Raw genomic sequence first — 22,103 nt, forward strand, 5'->3', positions numbered from 1 at the left:
GTGATATCCACGTGTCACCTTCTTCAACATCAACGGCAAAGAATGGTCTGATTTGAAATCTCGCGCCTCTGCCTCCGGTTTGCCCGAAACCTCGTGCTACCGCCGCAGGAAACGAACGAAGTCTCCGCCCCCTATATATTACTCGTATTGGATCAAATCCTACGAAATTACCATTTAAAACATCTTTCTCATCTTACTTCTCGTCGTCGTCTTGAAATGGCTTCGTCTCGGCCGTCGATGAGGGGCATGCGGCTTCCCCACGTGTTCCCGAGGGGGAAATCCTCGCCGTACGCGGTGGCGTTAGCGGCGATGCTGGTGGTGTCGGTGGTCCTCCTCGTGCTCCTCGCATTTGGTGTCTTCTCCCTCACGATTACTGCCACCATTGATGCCCCAAACGCAGAGGTTGAGCATTCCCGTTTCCGGAGATCCGCGACTGAGACGATGTGAGATCGATTCCTATCTCTGGCTTGCTTCAATTTGGATTTGATTTGGTATTTTGATGATTGGATTGGTATATGTCTGGTTGGAACTTCAAACAGGGGTGGATTGGGGGAGAGAGGAAAGCAATGGACGGAGATTGTTTCGTGGGAGCCTAGAGCCTTCATCTACCACAACTTCTTGGTTCGGCACTTTGATTAGTTCTTTTCTTTCTCTCACTCTCTCTTTTCTTACAATGATCTGCATTTAGTTATTGGTGAGCAAAACATTAAGCCTAAGGGATATGCACCGCAAAAAAGAGAGCCTAATTTGAGAATTGTGAGGGTATATTTTCGAATAAGAACTTATAGAGGTATTAAATTCGGAGGGTAATGCATGCAAAAAATCCCCTTCTAAATAGAACTAGCCTTTAGGAATGCTAGTTGATTAAAATGTCATAAAGGATGATCTTTAGTGTACTTCTTATCAGTCCAAGGAGGAATGTGAGTACCTGATTGCATCGGCAACGCCTCGCATGATGAAGTCAACAGTTGTTGATAGCAGTACTGGCAAGAGTAAAGACAGCAGGTTTGTGTAGAGTAAACTTTTTTCTGCAATTTTTTTTTTTTTTGATTTAGTACTGAATGTTTTTTCTTGACCAGTGTTCGCACAAGCTCGGGCATGTTTCTTCAAAGGGGACAGGACAAAATCATCCGAGCCATTGAGAAAAGGATAGCAGATTATACCTTTATACCTGTCGGTATGTGATTTGTCTGTGTGCATACATAAACGAATGTGGAAGTTATTGTTTCTAATGCTTGGTAGTATGATTTAATCGCCTAATATAGGGTAATGAAAGATTTATTTTGAATGGAATTAAATTGAAAGATGAAGATATATAGAGAAATAATGAATCCCATTGAATTTTGTCCAAGGGTTATTTCATTGTCTTTTTACATAAGTAATATTTCCTTTTCTTTCTCTTGGATGAATATTTGGATGCAGATACTCGCATTATGTTCCTTAAGTCCTGTGCTTGGATTAAGATATTAAATACTTACCAACTTGTGTTTCATAGATCATGGGGAGGGCCTCCAGATTCTGCATTATGAAGTTGGGCAGAAATATGAGCCTCATTATGACTACTTTGCGGATGAATACAACACGAAGAATGGTGGTCAGAGGATGGCCACCCTTCTCATGTATCTGTATGTCTCATCGCATCTTACCATCAGTTATGTCTGTATCAAATTACATTTCTTGGAAATGCTCATTTTGATTGTTTGGTCTTTATAAACATTTACAGTTCAGATGTTGAAGAAGGGGGTGAGACAATTTTCCCTAATGCAAAAGTTAACAGTAGCTCTCTACCATGGTATGATCAGCTATCTGATTGTGGCAAGAGAGGCCTTTCTGTCAAACCAAAGATGGGAGATGCAGTGCTCTTCTGGAGCATGAAGCCAGATGGCACCCTTGACCCATTAAGTTTACATGGTTAGTTGTAATGCTCGACAACATGTTTGCTTTCTTGCATTTTCTTTGTTCATTATTTATACTGTTCTTGCGCAACAGCTACAAATCATGTTAATAGATCATCTTTTACTGAAAAAAAAATGTCAAGCATCTATTTTGTTAATATATAATATGACTGGATTCTTGCAGGTGCATGCCCCGTGATTAAAGGGAATAAGTGGTCATCTCCGAAGTGGATGCGTGTCCATGAATATAAGATCTGAAATTCCGAGCTACAGGTACTGATTAGGGAGATACTCACCTGCTGAAAAGTGGTCTCTTTTTTTGTTGTAAAATTTTAGTAATCAACTATAAAATGATGTGGTTTTTGAAACTATAATTTTACAAATATAGTTTGATGAGTGTTGTCTTGTTTCCTATAAAAATGATTGATGATTCGATAGTTAGAAGAATATAGATGTTCAATAAATCCCTGGTTATAACTATGCTTATTTTGACATTATAACTGTTTGCAGTGATGGACTCAATGCATCATATTAAGTAGGGGGGTCCTCAAGCTTCTTGTCCAGATGGAAGTTATACCTTGCAACATTAGTTTCTACCTTTCTGTTCTCTCTCTCTCTCTCTCTCTCTCTCTCTCTCTTTTTGACTAATTTGTCCTACATTAGCTCAATGAAAGAAAGAGATACCATTTGTTGATTGCATTGTATTTTTCTTAAATGCAACTCCACCTTATTATGTACAATATGCATGTAGTAACAAGTCGCAATTAATTTTAAGCTAGCTGATCCTCTGGAAATGAGGTTGAGATCCATGTTTCAAGATACACAGCCACTGCAGTAAGGAGCTTATCTGGAGTTGCAGTCAACAACACATATCATAGCTGCCATCAAACAAGAAGCCAGATTTCCAAGTTTTATCACAAAAAGAAGACAAGGAAAATTATAGAGATGAGAGGGAGGATTAGAATTTTTTTTGTATTGTTTCTGTTGTGTTAGGTATTAGTCTTTATTAGTTTGTGATGATATGTTTATTACTTGATTTATTTTTGTCAATTTCATTTTCAAAGTATAAATAGAAGCAGCACAACTGAGTATCTCCTTTCTTTCAGAAAAAAAAAAAAAGAAGAAGTCATACAGCTTCTCCTTTCTGTGCTTAATGAAATTTTGTGTACGTCGGAGTTAGTCCATCTCATTTCTTTGCAATGGCTTAACCTGATTGAAATATGCAAGCAAAAGGCTCAACGATGATTGCAAAACATTTGAAATCTATCATGCATTGACTAAGATTTTCCAGTAAATTCTTAGGAGCTTAACTGTTTCAGGCACAGGGCTACAATATTGACCCAAGAAAAAAAAAAGCTTACATCAGGGCACAAAAAACCCAGAAGTACAGGATACAAATTAATTGCCATGCAACAATCTTCCCCTCAGAAAGTTAACTCAAAACCTTTTACTTATTTGGAGCAAAAGATTACCTCTCAATGACCATTATAATCTGATATGGCTTTATTTGATTTACAAATTATCTGGCAACTTCACTTTGAACAATGCTTGGACTAAAACATGAGGGATAAGAGTGAGATATTACTGCTCCATGAACTATGGAGCTATTGACCTTCAAAAACCATTACTCTGTATAAGCTGTATAAATGTAAACGACTACATATATTCAAGGAGGGATGCATATACCTTAGACTGTAATGCCTGTTTCCAGAGAAATTGCATAATTGTAATTTCTGTCAGAAAATAATAATACTTTTGACTTCTGTATACTACGAATGAATGCCCATAGGATATTCTCTACATAAAAGAGTATCTGAAGCAATTCCGATGAAGAAATGGCAACTTCAGAAAGAATGGAGAGCTGAGAGGATCTAGCTCAGCTCAAACAAGACACCAGATAGCTGTGAAACCGCTAGGAGTGGTTATTCCTTCCTTACCAGATACTCGACATCACCAAGCTCCACTTCTCGTCCTTTCCGTTCTCTTTCGTATCCATATAACATCTCAATCTGCTCCAAACTTTTTCCCTTCGTTTCAGGAACAAACATGAGTGCAAAAACCACAGAAAGGGCTGAGAAAGCTGAAAAGATGAAGAACGCACCCCCAACAGAAATGGCGCGGCACATGGACAGGAAGGACATAGCAACCAGGCCACTGCACACTCTGTTTCCAACTGCTCCAAGTGCAGCGGCCTGAGCACGCAATCTCAGGGGAAAAATTTCAGAACTCAACACCCAACAGATTGGGCCCATTCCAACAGAGAAGAATGCTACATTTCCACAGACTGTCAATATTGCTAACCCAATACCAACTTCTTTTGAGACCATCTCATGTCCAAGCAATGAAAGAGCGAGGCCCAATACAAACAGACAAACAGTCATCCCAATTGTGCTAACATACAGTAATGGTTTTCTACCAACTCGGTCGATTAGAAAGATTGCAACCAAGATGAACACGGTTTTGGTAAATCCAACAGCAACAGTTGCAGCAAGAAGTTTGTTGTCAGACTCGATCCCTGCATCTCTGAATATAGTTGGGCTGTAATATACAGTAGCATCTATGCCAGTGATCTGTTGGAAGCATTGAATGCCTAATCCAGTTATCAGCATCTGACATAACGCTGGAGAAGGCCTAAGGAGCTCTTGCCATACAGCTGTATCCACATACTTGTCAGCGCTTCCAACTCCAGCAGCTTCCTCTATCTCAGCCAGTCTCTGCTTTGCATCTTCCTCATTGTCATTTATCTTCAGAAGCACCGATCTTGCTTCCTCGACCCTATTCTGCATGACCAACCACCTAGGAGACTCTGGAATGACAAACAGCGCAAAACCGATGAAGATTGATGGGAGGATTCCAACAGCAAGCATAATTCTCCAACTTATATGCTCTGACAGGCCTGAGAAGGCATAATTTGAGATGTAACCAAGAAGGATTCCCAGATTTATGAAAATCTCAGGGAAAGAGGTGAGAGAACCCCGCGAAACAGCAGGGGATATCTCTGCAATGTATACTGGTGCAATCATGACTCCGAATCCTATCCCAATGCCAGCCAACAGCCTACCTATCATCAATACTCGGAAAGAAGGCGCAAAAGTCATTATAGCAGCGCCACTTTGGAACACAATGGAAGCTAAACCTATAGTCCATTTTCGCCCGATAGCATCTGAGGTTCTTCCGCCTGCTAAGCTACCCAAAAGCGATATGATACTCAAACACCCGACTAGAACTTCTTGTTGTACTTCTGTTATGTGCAGATCCCTTTGAATGAATAGAATGCATCCACTCATAACACCCACATCTGCAGAACATACATCATAACTTTCAGCATAATTCTACAATACCATAATCTTTTCTGTAAAAAATATTAGCACATACATAAAGAGTTCTAGTGTTCAAATTAATAGTGCATCTTCTTTCTACACTATGGTATACGTCAAAAAAAAAGCATGCTAAAAGTACATAAAACATCCAATGCTCAAGGCAAAGTAAAAGATCAGATAATACTACAACATGATGTTAGATAAGTCAACTTGCCAATTTTGACCAGAATTAGGAGAACCAACAAAGTTTGAATCTTTCCGAATCAATCACCCAAGGAACAATCAAAGATCAAAAAGAATAAAAGTCCAATCAAACAGACCAAATCACAAGATGGGTCATGGGCATTTCTCCTTTGATCAAATTCATCTCCGAGGCACTAGTAGATCGAAAGATTCCAAATTTCCAACTTTAAACGGCGGCTATGCTCACCATAACCGAGAAGAACGGAGTTGAGAGAGGCGAAGATGGCGCAAGCGAGGACATATCTCCTCGTTTGGTTCCTCCTGCTCTCCCCAAGCGTTAAGTCCCCTCCTTCTCCTACCTCTTCTTCTTGGGCGTCCATCCTCCTATACTTCCCTTTACCTCCCAGTCCCGGGAATCTCGGCACGCCATTCGCACTTCCATTCCTGATCGCTTCGGGATCCACCAACCCCATTTCTCTCGCCGAGAAAGATCTAGAGAGAGGTCTAGAGAGAGGTGCTCTCCGGATCTGGAGTTGAGAGAGTCACGAAAGAGGGGTGGACTTAGAAGAGGAAGAAGCGCCCTTCTTGGAAATCGGCGGAGAGGAATTGACCCCGCGTTCTCTTCTTTTTTTCTCTGGAAACTTATATCTTAAACCCTATATTCTCGCGGATTTATGATCACGGCCTATAATGTTTAACATTTACAGCAACTCTATTCTCGGGCAACATCCCAAATTAAACTTTGAGAGATATTAATATATCGATAATATGAGAGGTAAATAGGTAATTTTCAGCAAACTAAGGTGATTCCGACCGAATTTCCTAAAATAAAATCCAAAACATGGGACCGGAGTGTAAACAGGCAAATACTAGGGTGCGAATTGTAATGCTCCCTTTTTTTTCTCCTAATATTTATCAGGGAACAAACGAATTGCGAGAGTAAGACCAAACATAAGGCGAGGTTTCACGTCACGAGTTCAAAATGTCTTCTATTTGACAGACACGATCTCTGGACCAATGGGATGAGAGTTTCTACGAGGGGCTTCATCGTTTCATTGCTTATTGCTGCTTTCTCCGACAAAGCTCCATATCGAACCCAAACCGGCAGTAGCAAGATATTTTTTCATGACGTGGCATAATGCTATCGGAGGATCAAGTGCTGCCCTAGCTACTGTCGATTTTAGTCCTCAAAAGGACGAATTCACTTCTCATAAATTGAGGTATCTCCAAATAAATGGGATGGAATATTTTGACGATCGCACGTTCTTCACAACCGACTATTCCCGAAAACAATTAATTGCACGTATTTAATAATTTTAATTATACTTATTAAAATTTATAGTCCTCTCTCTCTTTACATATTTTTTTAATATTTATATTTTTATATTAAAAAATCTCTGTGAAAGTAATTTGCAGAACTAAATAGTTTCTGACGGTCATTAATTATACTCCTCTAGTTCTTACCTTTGTATGCTTTGAGTTTATGGTCCCTTGATTTGATTTCAGTAACCAAAATATTTTTTTATTTTTTTTATTTATTTAAACTTTAAAAATTAGGATTAAAAATTAAGACTAACTAATTGAGCCAAACAAGAGGTATTTGGTTTGAGTTTAGGGAAGGCCCTGAACTAGTTCTGAACTCCTAATTTAGTTCAGTAATTAAATATATTTTTTATACCTAATCAAGTTTATTCTTTTAAAAATTAAGATTAAAAAATAAGACCAACTAATTAAGTTCAGATATTAGCTTCAAACCAAACAAACTCTAATTTTCATATGTATATTTCTAAATTTGAGAATATTTTTTTAATCTTCTAAAACACAGAATGATTTATAATTTGACTCATAGTTGTTAAAAGGGATTATTGAATTTAGAAAGCTAGTGCACATAAATAAGGAATTATTGAGGGTTATACACGCAAAAAAAAAAAAAGCCTCGACTTTAAATGAGCTTTTTCTTTTTCTTTTTCTTTTTCTTTTTCTTTTTCTTTTTCTTTTTCTTTTTCCTTTTCCTTTTTCTCTTGGTGACGTGTCGACTTTAAATGAGCTTCTCAATCACCTCACTGCTTTATCTAAACAACTGTCAAACTAGGTGTCGACTAATCCCGCTAACTCATTTTGGTTATCCTCGAGCTCAAACTTGAACCCAGAACTAGTTATATGTGGGCTTGATACTTTTTATTGGGCCGAGACTTGAAACTGAAATAAAATGGTTTGATTTGGTGTTTTGTACTGCAACAAACAGTTTGAATCCTAAGGAGATGGAAGGTAGAAAGAATAATATATTTAAGCCACCATTGTAGTTTAGTAGTTGGGTCTTATTAACTTATGATAAAAATTATGGGTTCAATATCCCCCAATTGATGCATTGTGATTGATATGAAGTGTTATTTGCATATGATTTAGACTCGTTATTATAAAAAAAAAAAATTGAGTATGGCTGTGTATATCATTGATGTCTAGGCACTTTGTCTACCCTACAATATATGGGCTCATAATTAACTAAAAAAAATTTGATATTTCATACTTTTATTATGGGATGTGGATTCACTATATATTGGTTTGAAATGATTGAATCTAATTATCTCGGATTTGGATCTTAATTTTCCAGTCCACTTAATAAATGGATCAGATTTAGGTCCATATCCTAACGAATTCGAACTTCGACTTCAGATAGAATTCTAATGGATATTTAAGGTTTTATTTAAATTTATAGACAATGGTTATATTATCCAATAATTAAATAATATTATTAGAAGTCTATGGATTACTCTACTTCTTATATAGCATGAATAATCTCGAGTCTATCGAGAAATAACCTTCGTAAGTTTACTTAATATATTAAGTTTGCATTATATTTAGTGAGATAATTAACATACTGTGCTCTAATTTTGAGCTACTAAATTATTATAATTGAGTGTAAAAGAATTACGATTTAGTGGTTTACAATAAGATTATCATATTAGAAATTCACAAGGGATCCGAATCCGATATATTTAAACTTTGATTCGAATTTGATACCTATATATATATATATATATATATATATATATATATATATATTGTCGCTAATCAATTACACCCCTAGATTACGTGGATCCAACCGGGAAAGAGTCACAAACACGCGCCGACAATTTAATTGCATTCGATCTCCTGCGCATCGCCACGCAAGCATAACGAAAAGAAAACAATGCAAGACAAACAACTTGAGTGACTAGATTACTTCCCAACGAGCCCTCGAACCCACCAAACACAAACCACTAAACAGCAGGTTTTCATTTATTGTTTCTAGTTCTTAATTATTTTAAACTAATCTAAATAAAATTCTCCAAAGAAACATTTGAACCCCTAAAACTAAACCTAGCTTTAGTTATTAAATATAAGTATTTTTGTCCAGCTCAGCAATTGCCATCAAGGAATGGTCAACAGCTCTCCCGAGTTATTTTCTCTGAGCGTAGGTAAGCGTAGCTATATTAGATTATAAAGATATCAAAGAAGACGACAAAATTAGCCAACCTGTCGTTATCTTTTTCTACGGCGGGCCCCGCGGTCGCCCACAAACGCCACCGACCCATATCCCAAGCTGTCACGTCTGTCGCCCGACGTCGGCGATCGGGTGTGCGGTCCCACAATCTCGAGACAGGACCACCGGATCCTCCACCGCCCATCTGTACGGCGACCCGAATCGGGTCGCTTTCGCGGGGCGGGGGGCGCATCGGTCGTCCGCCCAATTAGCCGACTCGCCTCGCTTACTCCGTTTCCGTAGTATAAGCCCACGCGCGCCGCGTCGGACCTTTCACAATCGCGGCACATGCTTAGCCCGCTCAGTGAATACTGTGTGTGCGCGCTTTGAGGATCGTGCTTATCCGTCTTTTAGATTTGCATATATATAAATATATATATATATATATATATGCAAAGGTTCTACGCCATCGCCTTAGTGCTTAAGAAATGCATCATTTTTTATTTTTTTATTTTTTTCACTGTGAACCCCACGGTCCCCACTCGCACCAAACTCCCCCAAATCTCGCCTTCCCGTGTCTATATATACGTAGGTTAGCGCGCACGAAGCCGGAGAGGAGGAAGAATAATAAGCGGAATAACTTTTTTTTTTTTAATCCCGTACCTGGACAACAGCAGCAGCCGTACTCCAAATCCGACATGCCCTCTTCTTCCCTCTGGCCTCAGATTTGCGAATCCACATCCTTCGGCTTCCAAGAACTCCGAGTTGCTCGTAATCGCCTTCCATGGGTCTCAACCCGGAGCAAGCTTCTGACAGTGGCGAGGACTGGAATCAGGTAATTGTGAGTTTTTTTTTCTCTCTCTCTCTGTTTTTTTTTTTCATGGATTTACATGCCGAATGGTGCGTGGAGATGCGATCTTGATGTTTGGATGTCGTACCTTTTTTGAAACAGCCGGCGAAGGCGGCGCCGCTGAGATGCCCGCGGTGCGATTCGTCGAACACCAAGTTCTGCTACTACAACAACTACAGCCGATCGCAGCCGCGGCACTACTGCCGAGCCTGCCGCCGCCACTGGACCGCAGGCGGCACGCTCCGCGACGTCCCGTTGGGGGGCGCTCGGAAGAGCAAGCGCCGCAAGATCTCCGAATCGCCCGCCGCCGCAGCCGCCACCCCCGAAGTCTCTTTTGAGTCAGGGAGCGTCCCGATGATGCTTCGCCCGCTTCAGTTGCCGTTGATGGGGTCTTCTTCGCCTTCGCTGGCGGACGAGTTTGGCAGCGATGGTTTAGATTTCATGAGCGCTTATAACAACGATTTGGGGAATAGCTTGTTCTCTTGCTATGATTTGAACGCCGCGAGTTTGATAAGCGCATGGGAAGCGCCGCCAAACTACTGGGAGGAGATCGGTGAGTTCAATAGCTTTGGATCGGAGGAACCGACCAAGTACCTGTGAGAGTGGTTTGTGTTTACGAGGAAGTAGGAGGATTTGATCGTTGTATTCGTGATATGCGTTTCATCCGCTTTATTTGCTAAGATTGTAACTCATGGAGAGAGAGAGAGAGAGAGAGAGAGAGAGAGAGAGAGAGAGAGAGAGAGAGAGAGAGAGAGAGAGAGAGAGAGGGAAGACAATTGGCAACTCGTAATATTACATCTTACACCCTAGTATTTTTTGTATTTATATTTTGGATTCTACGTTGATATGTTTTGAACTTTATTATCAGTAAACACTGGCACCATTTTCCTGGGGAATTTTAAGAACATAGGCGTGGTTGCACTTATTTATAAAATCTTATGCACTAATCAAAGTGAGACCTAAATTTTGAGACTAAATGCGAAAGAAAAGTAGAGTGAGTCTTTAACTTAGTGAACATTGGTGTTCTCACACGAGTCAAAACAAACATACCACTTCCTATCAGAAACATGAATCTTTAAATTGCACCAAATTTTCTATTACATTCATGTAGGAGAAACCAAATATGAACAATTACATTGTTCATAGGTTGCACTGCGGTTACGGAAAGCCCGATACTTACTGAAATATGAAGTGTGGTTCTTGAACTGGATCTCGCTCTCGCGAGCTGATTGCACAAACAAGTATGAGAACAACAATGGAAAACTCACAAAATATTACAATCCTCACTCAAAACTACCCATCTATACAGACTTAGTAATACACACATGTTGTGATGTCAATGGACCAGGACATATCATTCTTCCAGAAATTGCATTTATGCGTGCACGGGAAAGCCAAAGTTTTGAAATACTCGAATTTCGCCTCCACGACCTGCAGTCACAATCACTAGTCCCCAAGCAGACCGCCGTTGCATGTCCATAGCCACACTACAGAGATCAGGAGTGCTTTCGGTGTTGCACTTGCTTGCTAGCAGCTTCTCTTCAGGCCAAGTCGCAGAATTCCGATCGCCAAGGTGATTGGTGCTTGCGTTGATGATGCTATTGTGCAGTGGGCTATTAGTGCACCTATACACAGGCAAAAGCGAATGAAGCTCATTATTCTCTGCAAGGACCTCTTGCTCAGAATTTGCTATGCCATCCAGATCGTTCCGTCTAGAGCTATGGACTCCAGGCAAAATCCCAGTGCTGCTGCCAGGCCAAGTAACTGCAACTGTGACATCCCGACAGTGGAAGTGTTCATAAGACTGCGTGACATTAACAACACCTTTGTTTCTGCCTGGTTGAGTGTTATGATCGTATCTCCAGACATAGACATGCGAATCCTCACTTGCACAAATCACATACTTCCCATTTGAAGCAAAGGAGGCTGAGATTTGGCTACTTGTGTTGCGATAGCCTGAAAAGGAGCAGCAATACAAGGTCAATATGCTGTATTCATTGAAAAAACTAGTTAATGCTGCACTTAATATTTTACCAAATAGATCAATATACCCTATTTCCAATATGATTCCAGCTTAAATAAGTTACTAGGCAAATAAGAAAGGAAACAGAACAAGAAATGCTGATCCAACCACTATCGTAGTTGCAGTGTGTTAACCTTTGTTCAAGCAAATACGTGAAAGATTAACATCAATGTGTTATGAAATTAATACAGTTGATGTGACATATTGATTTGTTCCTATGTAGTCTCTGTAGAATAGAGTTTATGTCATCTTAAAGCATGAACTGAAGGAAGTTACATAACGAAGCGTGAATGATTAATGAAGAGAGAACCATAAGTGTCATGTCCAAAGTTCTACCTTTGAATTTGTGAACTAATTCAACACCATTGACAACACGGATTCTTGAATCTGCAGAAGTAATAAGAACTTCTGAGGAGCTTCCTGGGGCGAACTGTTTTATGAAATTGATCAGCATTCATTCAGAGCTATAAGCTTAAAGTTATGAAATGTGAAAGAATACAGATAAACATACACGACCTCAAAAATAAAAGAATTACATTTAAAAAATTGTCTACCTGGAAGCCAGTTATCTTCTTGTGGTTAGACTTCTTCTTCTTGATTCTTAAGTCTATCTGGCTTTTGTAGTGTAGCTTATTCTCTGAAATAAAATACCAAGGTAAGAGGAAAACAGATGATGTGATCTATCATACATAATAGATAAACCAAGCAATGAGGTAGACAAAAAAATTCTGAAAATCAATAGGCTTTTTTCATCTTTTGCATTGTCTGATCACCTAAACAGAAGGAAAAAAAAAATATCCTCTCTGCAATTTTAGTTTCAAATAGCTATGCATATATTTCTTCCGGTAAAAAAAGCAAGAGAAAGAGGCACTGGGTATGTATATTTAAGTGTCAAATAAGTGGAATTACTCATACCCGATGTGTCAAATAAGTGGCAACTCCCCTTGTGTGTACCCACTAATGCACCCTTCAGAAACCAAAAGATACATCATAGAGCAATGTGTTAGAAAGAAATGTAAATTTAGGCATCTAAATGTTGCTCAAGGCAACTGAATGGTATTGCAATTTGAAGAAATGAAACCTTTCCGTCAGGCGTATAGCAAGCAGCAGTGACCATTTCATGAAGATCATTCCAATCAACAACTTGTCGGTCTGGAATACTCCAAATGCGAACTTTCTCATCTAGGGATCCACTAATGAAGAATCTGTCATCTACAGGGTTGAACTGGATGCAGGTCACTGTATCAAAAACAAGTAGTGGGAACAACATTAGCTGATAGATAAATTAAAACCATGGGATCAGAAAATACAAACATACAAGGGGAGAACAATTTCACCAATACACTCACCATAGTCACTATGAGTGAATGCTTTCAAGCACACATTGCTAGTAATGTGCCACAGCCTAACAGTTTTGTCCATTGAAGACGAAAGCAAGTACTGTACGCATAAAAATAGACAACCATTAAGTTCCCACAATTCATTTTATTTAAACTTGATTTTTTTTTTGTGGTCATTGTATCTAAATCTTTGGGAGACTGTTCAATCAAATGCACTTCCTTTTGCAAATTCTGTGATCACAAGAATTTAACCAACTAGAATAGAGCATTACAAAATCCAAAAGCTTATTTCAGTTAATTACAAATGAGTAATGAACATCCAGTTATTTAAATACCTAAATGATCCTTTTGTCTTTTTAAAGCAATTTCTCTATCAAATTGTACACATAAATAACTAAGAGCAAGAACTAGAAGGAACAAAAGCAAAAGGTATAAACCTATAAAAGCAAAAGACTCAGGTGAAGTTAGTATATTATGCTTGTTCAACTTGCAGCTGTGCTACCGGAATTAAGGTGATGCTGCAGGTGATAATATTGATGCCTTTTGCAATCAATATGTAAAGAACAGTTGCATGCTCTTTACCATGAGATTTTGACAATCTTTAAATTGATAACCTAGCAAACATGACGAATTTGATCCTCTAAAATGGTTCTCCAGACTGGGTAGCACAAACTTAGGTGTCCCTCATATATCGACAAACATCTTGAAGGCAGTGTGAAGTAAAAAAGCCAACACTGGCATCGGCAAGTCAAATATGGTAGACACGCTATACCATATATAAGTTGTAACATTTTAAGGATTATCAAGAAGAATATTAATGAACAATCTGACAATTTTATCCAGAAAATGTAATTATGTATGCAGATGATGCGTACAGCACATGGCTTCCCAGCAATAAAAATGAGAGATAATCCAATCAAGCATAAGTTTTCAACATCAGTTGCTTCCAAGAAACTTAAAACTTGTTCCACCTACTCTACATCGGTTGCTTCCAAGAAACTTAAATCTTGTTTATTAATAACTATGAATCTCAACAATCATTCAAATTTAATATCAAGCTAGCATCTATTTGCCAAGAGAGAAAGCTTCTGTAAATTAACTTTCAGCATGATCAGAATAAAAAGGGAGTTACTACCAGGCTAGCATGCAACAATCTAACTTCTTGCAGAGTCAAAGAAAGTGAGAGCACCTGAGATTTCGACCATGAGAGATCAAGAACATCATCGACATGACCCCTGAAAGAACAGATAGGCTTCTCGGCAAGAGCAAATATTTTCTCTGGCACAATCAAATGGTCAGAACTCACAGATTTCCTGATACTGGGGACCTTTGCTCTCCTCTTTTTCTCCCCATGAACCCCCTCAATACAACTCAATGACAACGCCATTTCCGGCGATCCATCACCCATTGCCAACAAAAATGGATTACAACTTCCATTCTCCCCTGCTGCTCCCTCTCCAAACAACTCCCTTTTCTTCTCACTTTCGACAACCTCCCATACATGAATGACACAATCCTCACCGGCAGTCGCTAGATATCGCCCATCCAAGCTAAACTTAATGCACCAAATGGAACCACTATGTGCTTCTATCTCCTGGCTCATAAAAACACCAGTGAGCTCCTTGTATGATTTCCCATATTGCCTAATCCTGATCCTCTCATGTCCGCCACCGAATCTCGACCCTTCCAAGCTATCATCGGTGGCGGAACTCAATCTCCTCCCACCCTTCTCCGACGACGTATCCTTATCGTCGCTGCTCTGGCTATGCTTGTGATATCCTGCCATATTCTTGATGCTCCGAAGCCAACCCCCCTTCTTCTTCGATCTCCCACCGGCAGGGTTCGATCCGGCCTTCATCCCCATGCCGGGGTTCACGGAGCCACCGCCATTGCTAGAGTCCTCCACATTTTGCCGCCTCATGAGCTCCTGGACGATCGGCGAGCGGCCAACGCGTAACCCGAACTCCTCCATTGTGAGTTGCCGATTCGTCCCCACCTCCCTCACCTTGTTCCAAGTTCCGTCCTCACGGAACTCCTCCACCACGAACTCCCGCCCGTCGTCCAGGTTTTTGATGCGGCATTGCGCTTGATCACCGCCATCTCCGCCGTCATCGCTGGAGGGATTCTTCGCTAATCCCTCCGATCTCGCCAAGGACTCGATCGAGAGAGGCGGCGGCGCAACGAGGTTGGGATCGTTGACTGCGCCGTCGGATCTGGATCGAATAAATGGAGCGGATTCGAGTGGATCGGGGAGGCGGTGCGGCTCGTCGCACGAGACGGACCTCCCCGGTTGCCGCCTGGAAGGGGTATCATCCAGGGGGACGACAGGTGGCGTGCTGGCCACGTCCACCGTAGGGGTAGTGGCTGGGGCGAGGCCCATCTGGTGAAGGAGGCGGCGGCGGCGCTCCTCGACGGAAGAGGGCTCGGAGATCCATATGTCGTAGGATGCAGCCGACGATGCCGCCGACGGAGGAGGGAGGCGGTGGGAGGAGCGGCGGCGGAGGTGGTGGTGCTGGGGGTGGTGGTGATCGGCGTCATCATCGGAGGCGGAGGTGGAGGAGCAAGAGGACGATAGGATCCGATCCAACGACTCGTAGAACTCCTCCTCCTCCTCTCCCTCAGCCTCCACCGTCCGATTCGCTACAGAGTTCCTCATTTATCGCAACGGCATTCCGATACCGATACCCGATACGGTGTAGAAATATCGCAGCACTGTGCGCTAATATGCGCGTGGGGATGGCCGGCCGGGTGTCGTCACGCCCTTTTATCCCTCTGTTGCCGTCCCCTCAATTCCAAACTAAAGCCACCCCCATCTACCCAATAACTACCCAATAACAGCCCAACCTACTTTTTTTTAAACACATTTTTTACGCTTTAAACCCTGAGCTTCCGATATTCGCAAAATCAAACCCCCACGGTTTTGTGGTTTGATCCCCCTGAGTTAGAAATGCAAGGATTGAATTGGGGAATTAATTCCCTTAAATGTAGGGTGTTATATGTAGATTTTAATTATATTTAGAACTTTATTAGATAATTAAGGACTAAAGCGTCAAAATAAATAAATAAATCCTATACAAAAATAAATAATAGTTTAGGCATCTATGAGTAATTATTTATTTATATATATTTTGTTTTCTAAACGATGTAGGTCTTCTTAAAGAAAGAGACGTAGGGGTGGAGAGGCTTTACTTGAGATGCCGGCACGAATATTGATACGTGAGGGAGCGTTTACACGTTACGAAAAGTAGAGGGGGGATAATAGAAAAAGAGGCGAGTTGTGTAAGTTGTAACGCTGGCTTTTGCATGTCACACGAGAAAAAGAAACAAAGAAATAACGGAACGGAGTCCTGAGCACGTTGTGGTGTTTTAGTCAACGGGGTTGGCTAATTCCCAGAGCTTTTATTTATATGGTTGGAGGTCAACTTAGTATATTAACTTTGGGAATTGGGATTTAATCTTTGAAAGGGTTTGAATTTGTTTTGGTCTTATTGGCATCGATTAGGAACCACGGTGACTTGTCATCGTAGTACTTGAAGCTTAATTTCTTGTATTAATAATCTAATATTATATTAGAGCCAATATTTTATAATTACTAATGGATGGATACTTATTGGGATTAAAAAAAAATTTACTCTCTCATAGTTTGCACCAAAAATTTACGACTAAAACTAACCAAATTTATTAAACAAAATAGATAGATTTTTTATCTAATTTTTTAATGAATATTTATCTTGTTGCTACATGTGATATAATTATTAAACTTTATAAAAACTCATATTTAATAAAATTTATTATATATTCGGCACAATCTAGAAAGTAAGAGATATATATATATATAAATATATTTTGGAAATAAATAAATATTTATATACGAGGAGAAATGTATTTTCTTCTATTTAATTTTTAAATTTTTTAGGCTCACTCTATTAATTTGGATGAAAAAATTAACGGTCTTAATTTAGTTATAAGTACAGTGACTGATTTGAGACTCTTTAAATTACACGAAGGTAAGGTGATTTTGAATATAAGTACATAGGAAAAACTCTAACAATTACAATTTAATCAAAAATTAGTTTTTAATCAAAATTATAAGTGAGTAAAATATATTCAACCAATATTATTATATAAGGTTTTGAATTCAAAATTTGAACCTCGTTCTATGATATGTCATAAATAACTAGGTCTATATATAATTTAGACAATTTAGAAAAATAAAAGTTGGATTGGATTGCAGCAGAGGGACCATAATGTACAAATTTGTTTTGCAGATTGACACCTCACAACCTCAGACACTGCCTCCTTTGAAGGATGGAGAATAACAAAGTTGGCAAGAAAGGCATGAAAAATAACATTGAGGGGCAGGTGGTCCAGAGGACCAGAGCTCAAGCAAAGGATCATAGGATGGTTTTGATTGTACTATTTGATGCTCTTATCCTACTTAAATGAAAGCTATAGTAGCTTTTATGTTTGTCTTATGATCAATTAATTACATATAAATCTCCTAAATTATCACCATTTTTATATATAACCCCTCATTTATCTTTTCCGGCGACTTAGACGAAAAATGATCATCTTATCCTCAACTTCTCTATCTTTTTTTTAAAAATATTTTAAAATCAATTGATAGAAAAGGTAAGGCCGATCGTAATAGCTGAATAATTACAGATTCAAATTCTCTGAATATTTGATGAATTCTTTATAAAAAGAAAATTTATATGCTTATAATTTAGGTCTATCTACCATGGCCATGCTTGAAAGAGAAATTTCAAAGGAAGAGTGAACTTTAATCTAAGCCTTCTCATAACTTAGATCAGTCCAATTCAATAAGTGGGTTCTCTCCTGTCCCTATTCTTCTTTAGGTGGTCCAAAAATATAAACATAGGAATGATGATTTGATCTCAAAGACTCCAGATTCCAGAATGTGAGTTTGTACAATGACAACTAAGTTTGTCATATGGGGGGGGGGGGGGGACCTCTCTATCTTGCCTCCAATAAAAGCTTAATAATATTACCCTAATTTAGATTCTATTTCATAATTAAGCCAAGAGAAGAATACTGGATGCTTAATTTGAAAACTGAATTCAATGCCGGCCAACCCATTGCAGGGTGCTAAATGTCTGAATACACATTAACGTATTGATTATATACATCTAACTAACTATTTTTATTCAAAACTATCTTTCTATATTATTTTTAAATTAAATTAAAAATCGTCGAATGTTTATGACCGATAAAATGACTGTATTTTATGGTCCCTCTAATGTGCAATTCCTTTGCTTTTCTTTTCTTGTACACAGAGCAAAGTGGTCGGTTGCAAGAGGATGCCATTACCAAAGCCAAGCATGTGAGCCTTCTACCATTTGGGTTATTGAGTATGATCATCTAAAGTAAGGGATAATATGATTTTAGATATCTTATTAATACATTACAATACCGGTATTAGTTTTTTTATTGTCTTAAAAAAATTTATTGTTGTAAGAGTTAAATTAATTATATATCAATAATTATAATACCTTTCTGTAAGTTAATCTATAAAAATTCACTTTTACCATAGCATTGTTGCCCCTTCCTATAGAGTTATATAGACAACTTTAATGAGAGATATTTCATGTGTCTTAATTTTTACTCTAATATTATTTTTATTTCTAGCATAATAAAAATAAGAGATGATTATATTTAGACCTCTTGAATTCGCTACTCAAACTATTGAAAATGTCTCGTATGCTCTTTTCATTAGATTTTGATTATTTTTTTCATCCATAAATTATTATGAAGTTATATGATATGTTTACTTGTATATTTTGAAGACATGGCGAGATATTTTTAATAGTTTAGAAATTCTATATGTCACAAAAAAAATTCATGAGATGTATATAAAAAAAATAATAGTTAAGAAGGTCTAAGTATAATTATTCCTAAACATAACACAAAGCATTAAATAATAAGGAGATTATGAGTTCGATTCTAATTCTAAATAATATTGTGGAGAAATTGTTTGGTGTTTTTGTGACTGAGCTCGATTCAGTTGATGGCTCGGTTGTGCGGTTAACTTGGAGAAATAGCTCGGCAACGCGACGGTTTGAAGTAAGTCTCGGCGACGTATGGTTCGGAGCAATTGTTCAGCAACGCATATAGTTTAAAGCCTATACTAGACAGATAAAAGTTTTATAGAGCCTAAGTATGTATCTAGAAAATGTTGACTCTTTGTCTAGTTAAAATAATAATAATAATAAATAAATAAATTTTTTTATAAAAATATAAGTTTTTGAGTGGATAAGTCATATGGATAGATTCCAATTCTCCATTATAATCACTAGTTAGATTCGATATGTTAATATTCCTTAATTAACACGTTCGGACGGACAGCTATTGTTCCCTAAGCAGGCCACCAACAACTTATTCGCACCGTTGCTTGATAAAAGAGTTATCGGTCGAATAAAGAGTCGAGAATAATTCTTCCCACGCGCCAACAATCGTGCTATTCAAGGCTGTTTTGAAATCAAACCGTGTTGATATGCTTTCCAAGGAAATAAAGTTTTTTTTTTCGGAGAAAATTACAAATAAAGTCCTCTCTTTTTATTATTCATAAATAAAGCCTTTTAGAAAGAACTCTGAAGGAATGGAATAAATGTAGAATATTGTATTAATTTCAAATGCAATTTTTGCTTTTATTTTAATTATTCTTATCTCACTCCTCTAGTGACTTTTGAGATTAAATAACAATAGTTGGATGTGATTTAGTATTTCAGAAACTTAATTTGATCCTATTTTATTAACAATTGATAATTTTGATTTTATAATTTTTTTAAACAAAGCATTATATCTATAAATAATATAGATAATTTCACTTAGAATTCTTAAACTATTATCATTTCCTAAGTACACTCTCTAAATTTTTTTTTAGTGGGAGTGTATATAAAAAATAGTGCTAGCTAAGAAGTCTAAGTGAAAATTTTTAAATAATAAAAATAATATTATGTGTTTATAATTCAGACAAATATACGGTGTTATTTGTAATTTTTATTTAAAAAATATTTTAATTTCACACCTCCATTCTCCAAAATATTTGGTTTGGCCCTCGATTTCTCCACAGACTAATATTAGATGGGTTGGGCCTCAATCCACCAGGCATCCAGCCCAAGTACCCAACTACTCAATCCCAGTTATCCATATAAATGCAATTAAAAAAAATACTAAATTACAATTTTACCCCTTACCACGACCCAATATCACACCATACTCTCAAAAAAAGTCTGTTATTTTTATATACCGCCACAAAAATCATTTAATATATCATAATTGCCGTTACATTCTTGATCAGTTTTGCTATCGAAAGTTAGTATATTTTCCTATATAACCTTATGTTCTAGCTAAAATTAATAATTATAATCTTAGTCTAATTTACAACCAATCTAATATTCTTAGCTTATTATATGTTTTCATTTTTTCAAAAATACTGGTAATACTAAGTCATAGTTTGAAGGGTAAAAATGGTAATTTTGTCACAAAAATGTAATCCCTCTCTTGCTCATAATCTTGTGCATGCCATGAGCATGATGATAACATCCACATTGAGACATTTCATGCGATCAATCAGGTCTATGACAATAAACATACCATATCATTTATGGCAATCATGTATGTGGCATGGGCCTCATAATCAACTCTCCACACCTTCATCATCAATGCTTCCATGCAGGAAGGCAGACCTTTGCAGTCCCTCCCACTCCATTCCATGCCCTAATAATTTATTCACATCATAAGACATCAAAGTCCCAAACCAAATGGAGAAATTCATATCTTTCCATCCTATGAATTAGATATTTTTTATTAAATACATTGTCCAATTTTTCATTTTATGGGTAATGCTCGATTATTTTGGGTTTCGCTTGCATGTCGGACTTTTTTTTTCTATTTTTTCTTTCAACTTTATCTTTGTGAAGAGAGAGAAAAGCATGCTGTGTATTTAATATGAAATAACTTTTAAGTACTATTCTGAGTACTTTTATCTTAATAAAATTGTGAAACAAAAAATATAAGTGTTCTAATAAATACAACTATGAAGCAGAGTGTTAAAAATAATAACAATAATAAGTACAATACTTTTGATAAATTTGGATTAATGTAGTGAGGAGAGTGTGACTCAAATTTGAGATAAAATAGTTGGAATATATTTCTACTACTATAAAAATAAAACTTAACCAAGTCGGCATGGCTTCTTCTAAGTGGTTGGCATGTCACTCTGGTGATGTCAAAATATGACAAAAATCTCATTGTACATGGTGTCATATTCTTAAATTTTCCCCTGTTTATGATGTCCATTCAATAAAAAAAAATATAGTATGATCAATGAGTATATTTCACCGACACATTGATAACAAAAGCCACACAATACTTTCTGAGCAATTGAGTTAAGAAACAAAAAACCATTGAATAATTTCATAACTTCTTTTTTGCAAGAAATTCTGAAAATTTATGGCACCAATAATTTCTCATCAGGAAAATCTTATATATACACACACCCTTAAAAACACCTTATTTTTTTTATATCCTTCTAAATTTCGTATATATATATATATATATAAGATTTTTATCTCTGGACTATTATTTTTTTCCATAACGATAACCTGAATTTATTTTTAGTATATAATAAATTTTTTGAATTATCAGAAATACTTTACTTGATCTCTTTTATTGAAAATCATTATGTATAAAAAATATATTTAAATGTCATACGTAGAAAATGATGATAGTTTAAATATATATATATATATATTAAAATATATATGCTAACCTTTGAACTATTTAATAGAGGAAAAATAAGATGCCCCTAATTAAGAGTACTAAAAAAAGAGTAATGATACTTTTATTTTATTTTTTTACTGTTGAATGGATCGAAATTTAATTTCCTCGTAACCTTATCCATATAAAAACTAAATGTTTTACAGGAGTATATATAAACATATCAATTTTAAATTATATATATATATATGCACACACTTAAATGAGTGACTGATTTCATATATGTG

General features: G+C 37.4%; 4 protein-coding genes across 5 annotated transcripts; 2 read left to right on the forward strand and 2 right to left on the reverse strand.

Annotated features, from left to right (window-relative positions):
- Positions 1 to 169: 169 nt before the first annotated feature.
- Positions 170 to 2,673, forward strand: LOC140801273 (probable prolyl 4-hydroxylase 3). The gene is made up of 8 exons (XM_073156298.1): positions 170 to 443; positions 540 to 621; positions 908 to 1,005; positions 1,080 to 1,177; positions 1,496 to 1,625; positions 1,724 to 1,911; positions 2,080 to 2,168; positions 2,406 to 2,673. Exons 1-7 carry the CDS (start codon positions 217 to 219, stop codon positions 2,151 to 2,153), a joined length of 897 nt encoding a protein of 298 aa, XP_073012399.1. The 5' UTR covers positions 170 to 216; the 3' UTR covers positions 2,154 to 2,168; positions 2,406 to 2,673.
- A 467-nt stretch (positions 2,674 to 3,140) lies between these two features.
- Positions 3,141 to 6,013, reverse strand: LOC140801272 (probable polyol transporter 4). The gene is made up of 2 exons (XM_073156297.1): positions 5,646 to 6,013; positions 3,141 to 5,193 (listed from the first exon to the last, which is right to left on the reverse strand). Exons 1-2 carry the CDS (start codon positions 5,869 to 5,871, stop codon positions 3,818 to 3,820), a joined length of 1,602 nt encoding a protein of 533 aa, XP_073012398.1. The 5' UTR covers positions 5,872 to 6,013; the 3' UTR covers positions 3,141 to 3,817.
- A 3,325-nt stretch (positions 6,014 to 9,338) lies between these two features.
- LOC140801205 (dof zinc finger protein DOF3.6-like) lies at positions 9,339 to 10,536 on the forward strand. 2 transcript variants are annotated; one of them, XM_073156206.1, is made up of 2 exons: positions 9,339 to 9,696; positions 9,814 to 10,536. In XM_073156206.1, the coding sequence occupies exons 1-2, from the start codon at positions 9,646 to 9,648 to the stop codon at positions 10,309 to 10,311; spliced, it is 549 nt and encodes a 182-aa protein (XP_073012307.1). In that variant the 5' UTR covers positions 9,339 to 9,645; the 3' UTR covers positions 10,312 to 10,536. The 2 variants fall into 2 exon arrangements, with proteins under 2 accessions (XP_073012307.1, XP_073012306.1); XM_073156205.1 differs by having other exon boundaries at positions 9,472 to 9,702.
- A 228-nt stretch (positions 10,537 to 10,764) lies between these two features.
- Positions 10,765 to 15,817, reverse strand: LOC140801419 (uncharacterized). The gene is made up of 7 exons (XM_073156533.1): positions 14,264 to 15,817; positions 13,084 to 13,174; positions 12,816 to 12,973; positions 12,650 to 12,701; positions 12,289 to 12,371; positions 12,071 to 12,164; positions 10,765 to 11,667 (listed from the first exon to the last, which is right to left on the reverse strand). Exons 1-7 carry the CDS (start codon positions 15,728 to 15,730, stop codon positions 11,087 to 11,089), a joined length of 2,526 nt encoding a protein of 841 aa, XP_073012634.1. The 5' UTR covers positions 15,731 to 15,817; the 3' UTR covers positions 10,765 to 11,086.
- Positions 15,818 to 22,103: the final 6,286 nt, after the last annotated feature.

This window comes from Typha latifolia, chromosome 14, assembly GCF_019914945.1.
Source record: "Typha latifolia isolate L0001 chromosome 14, TyphaL0001v2, whole genome shotgun sequence".
In the NCBI taxonomy this organism is placed as follows: Eukaryota; Viridiplantae; Streptophyta; class Magnoliopsida; order Poales; family Typhaceae; genus Typha; species Typha latifolia.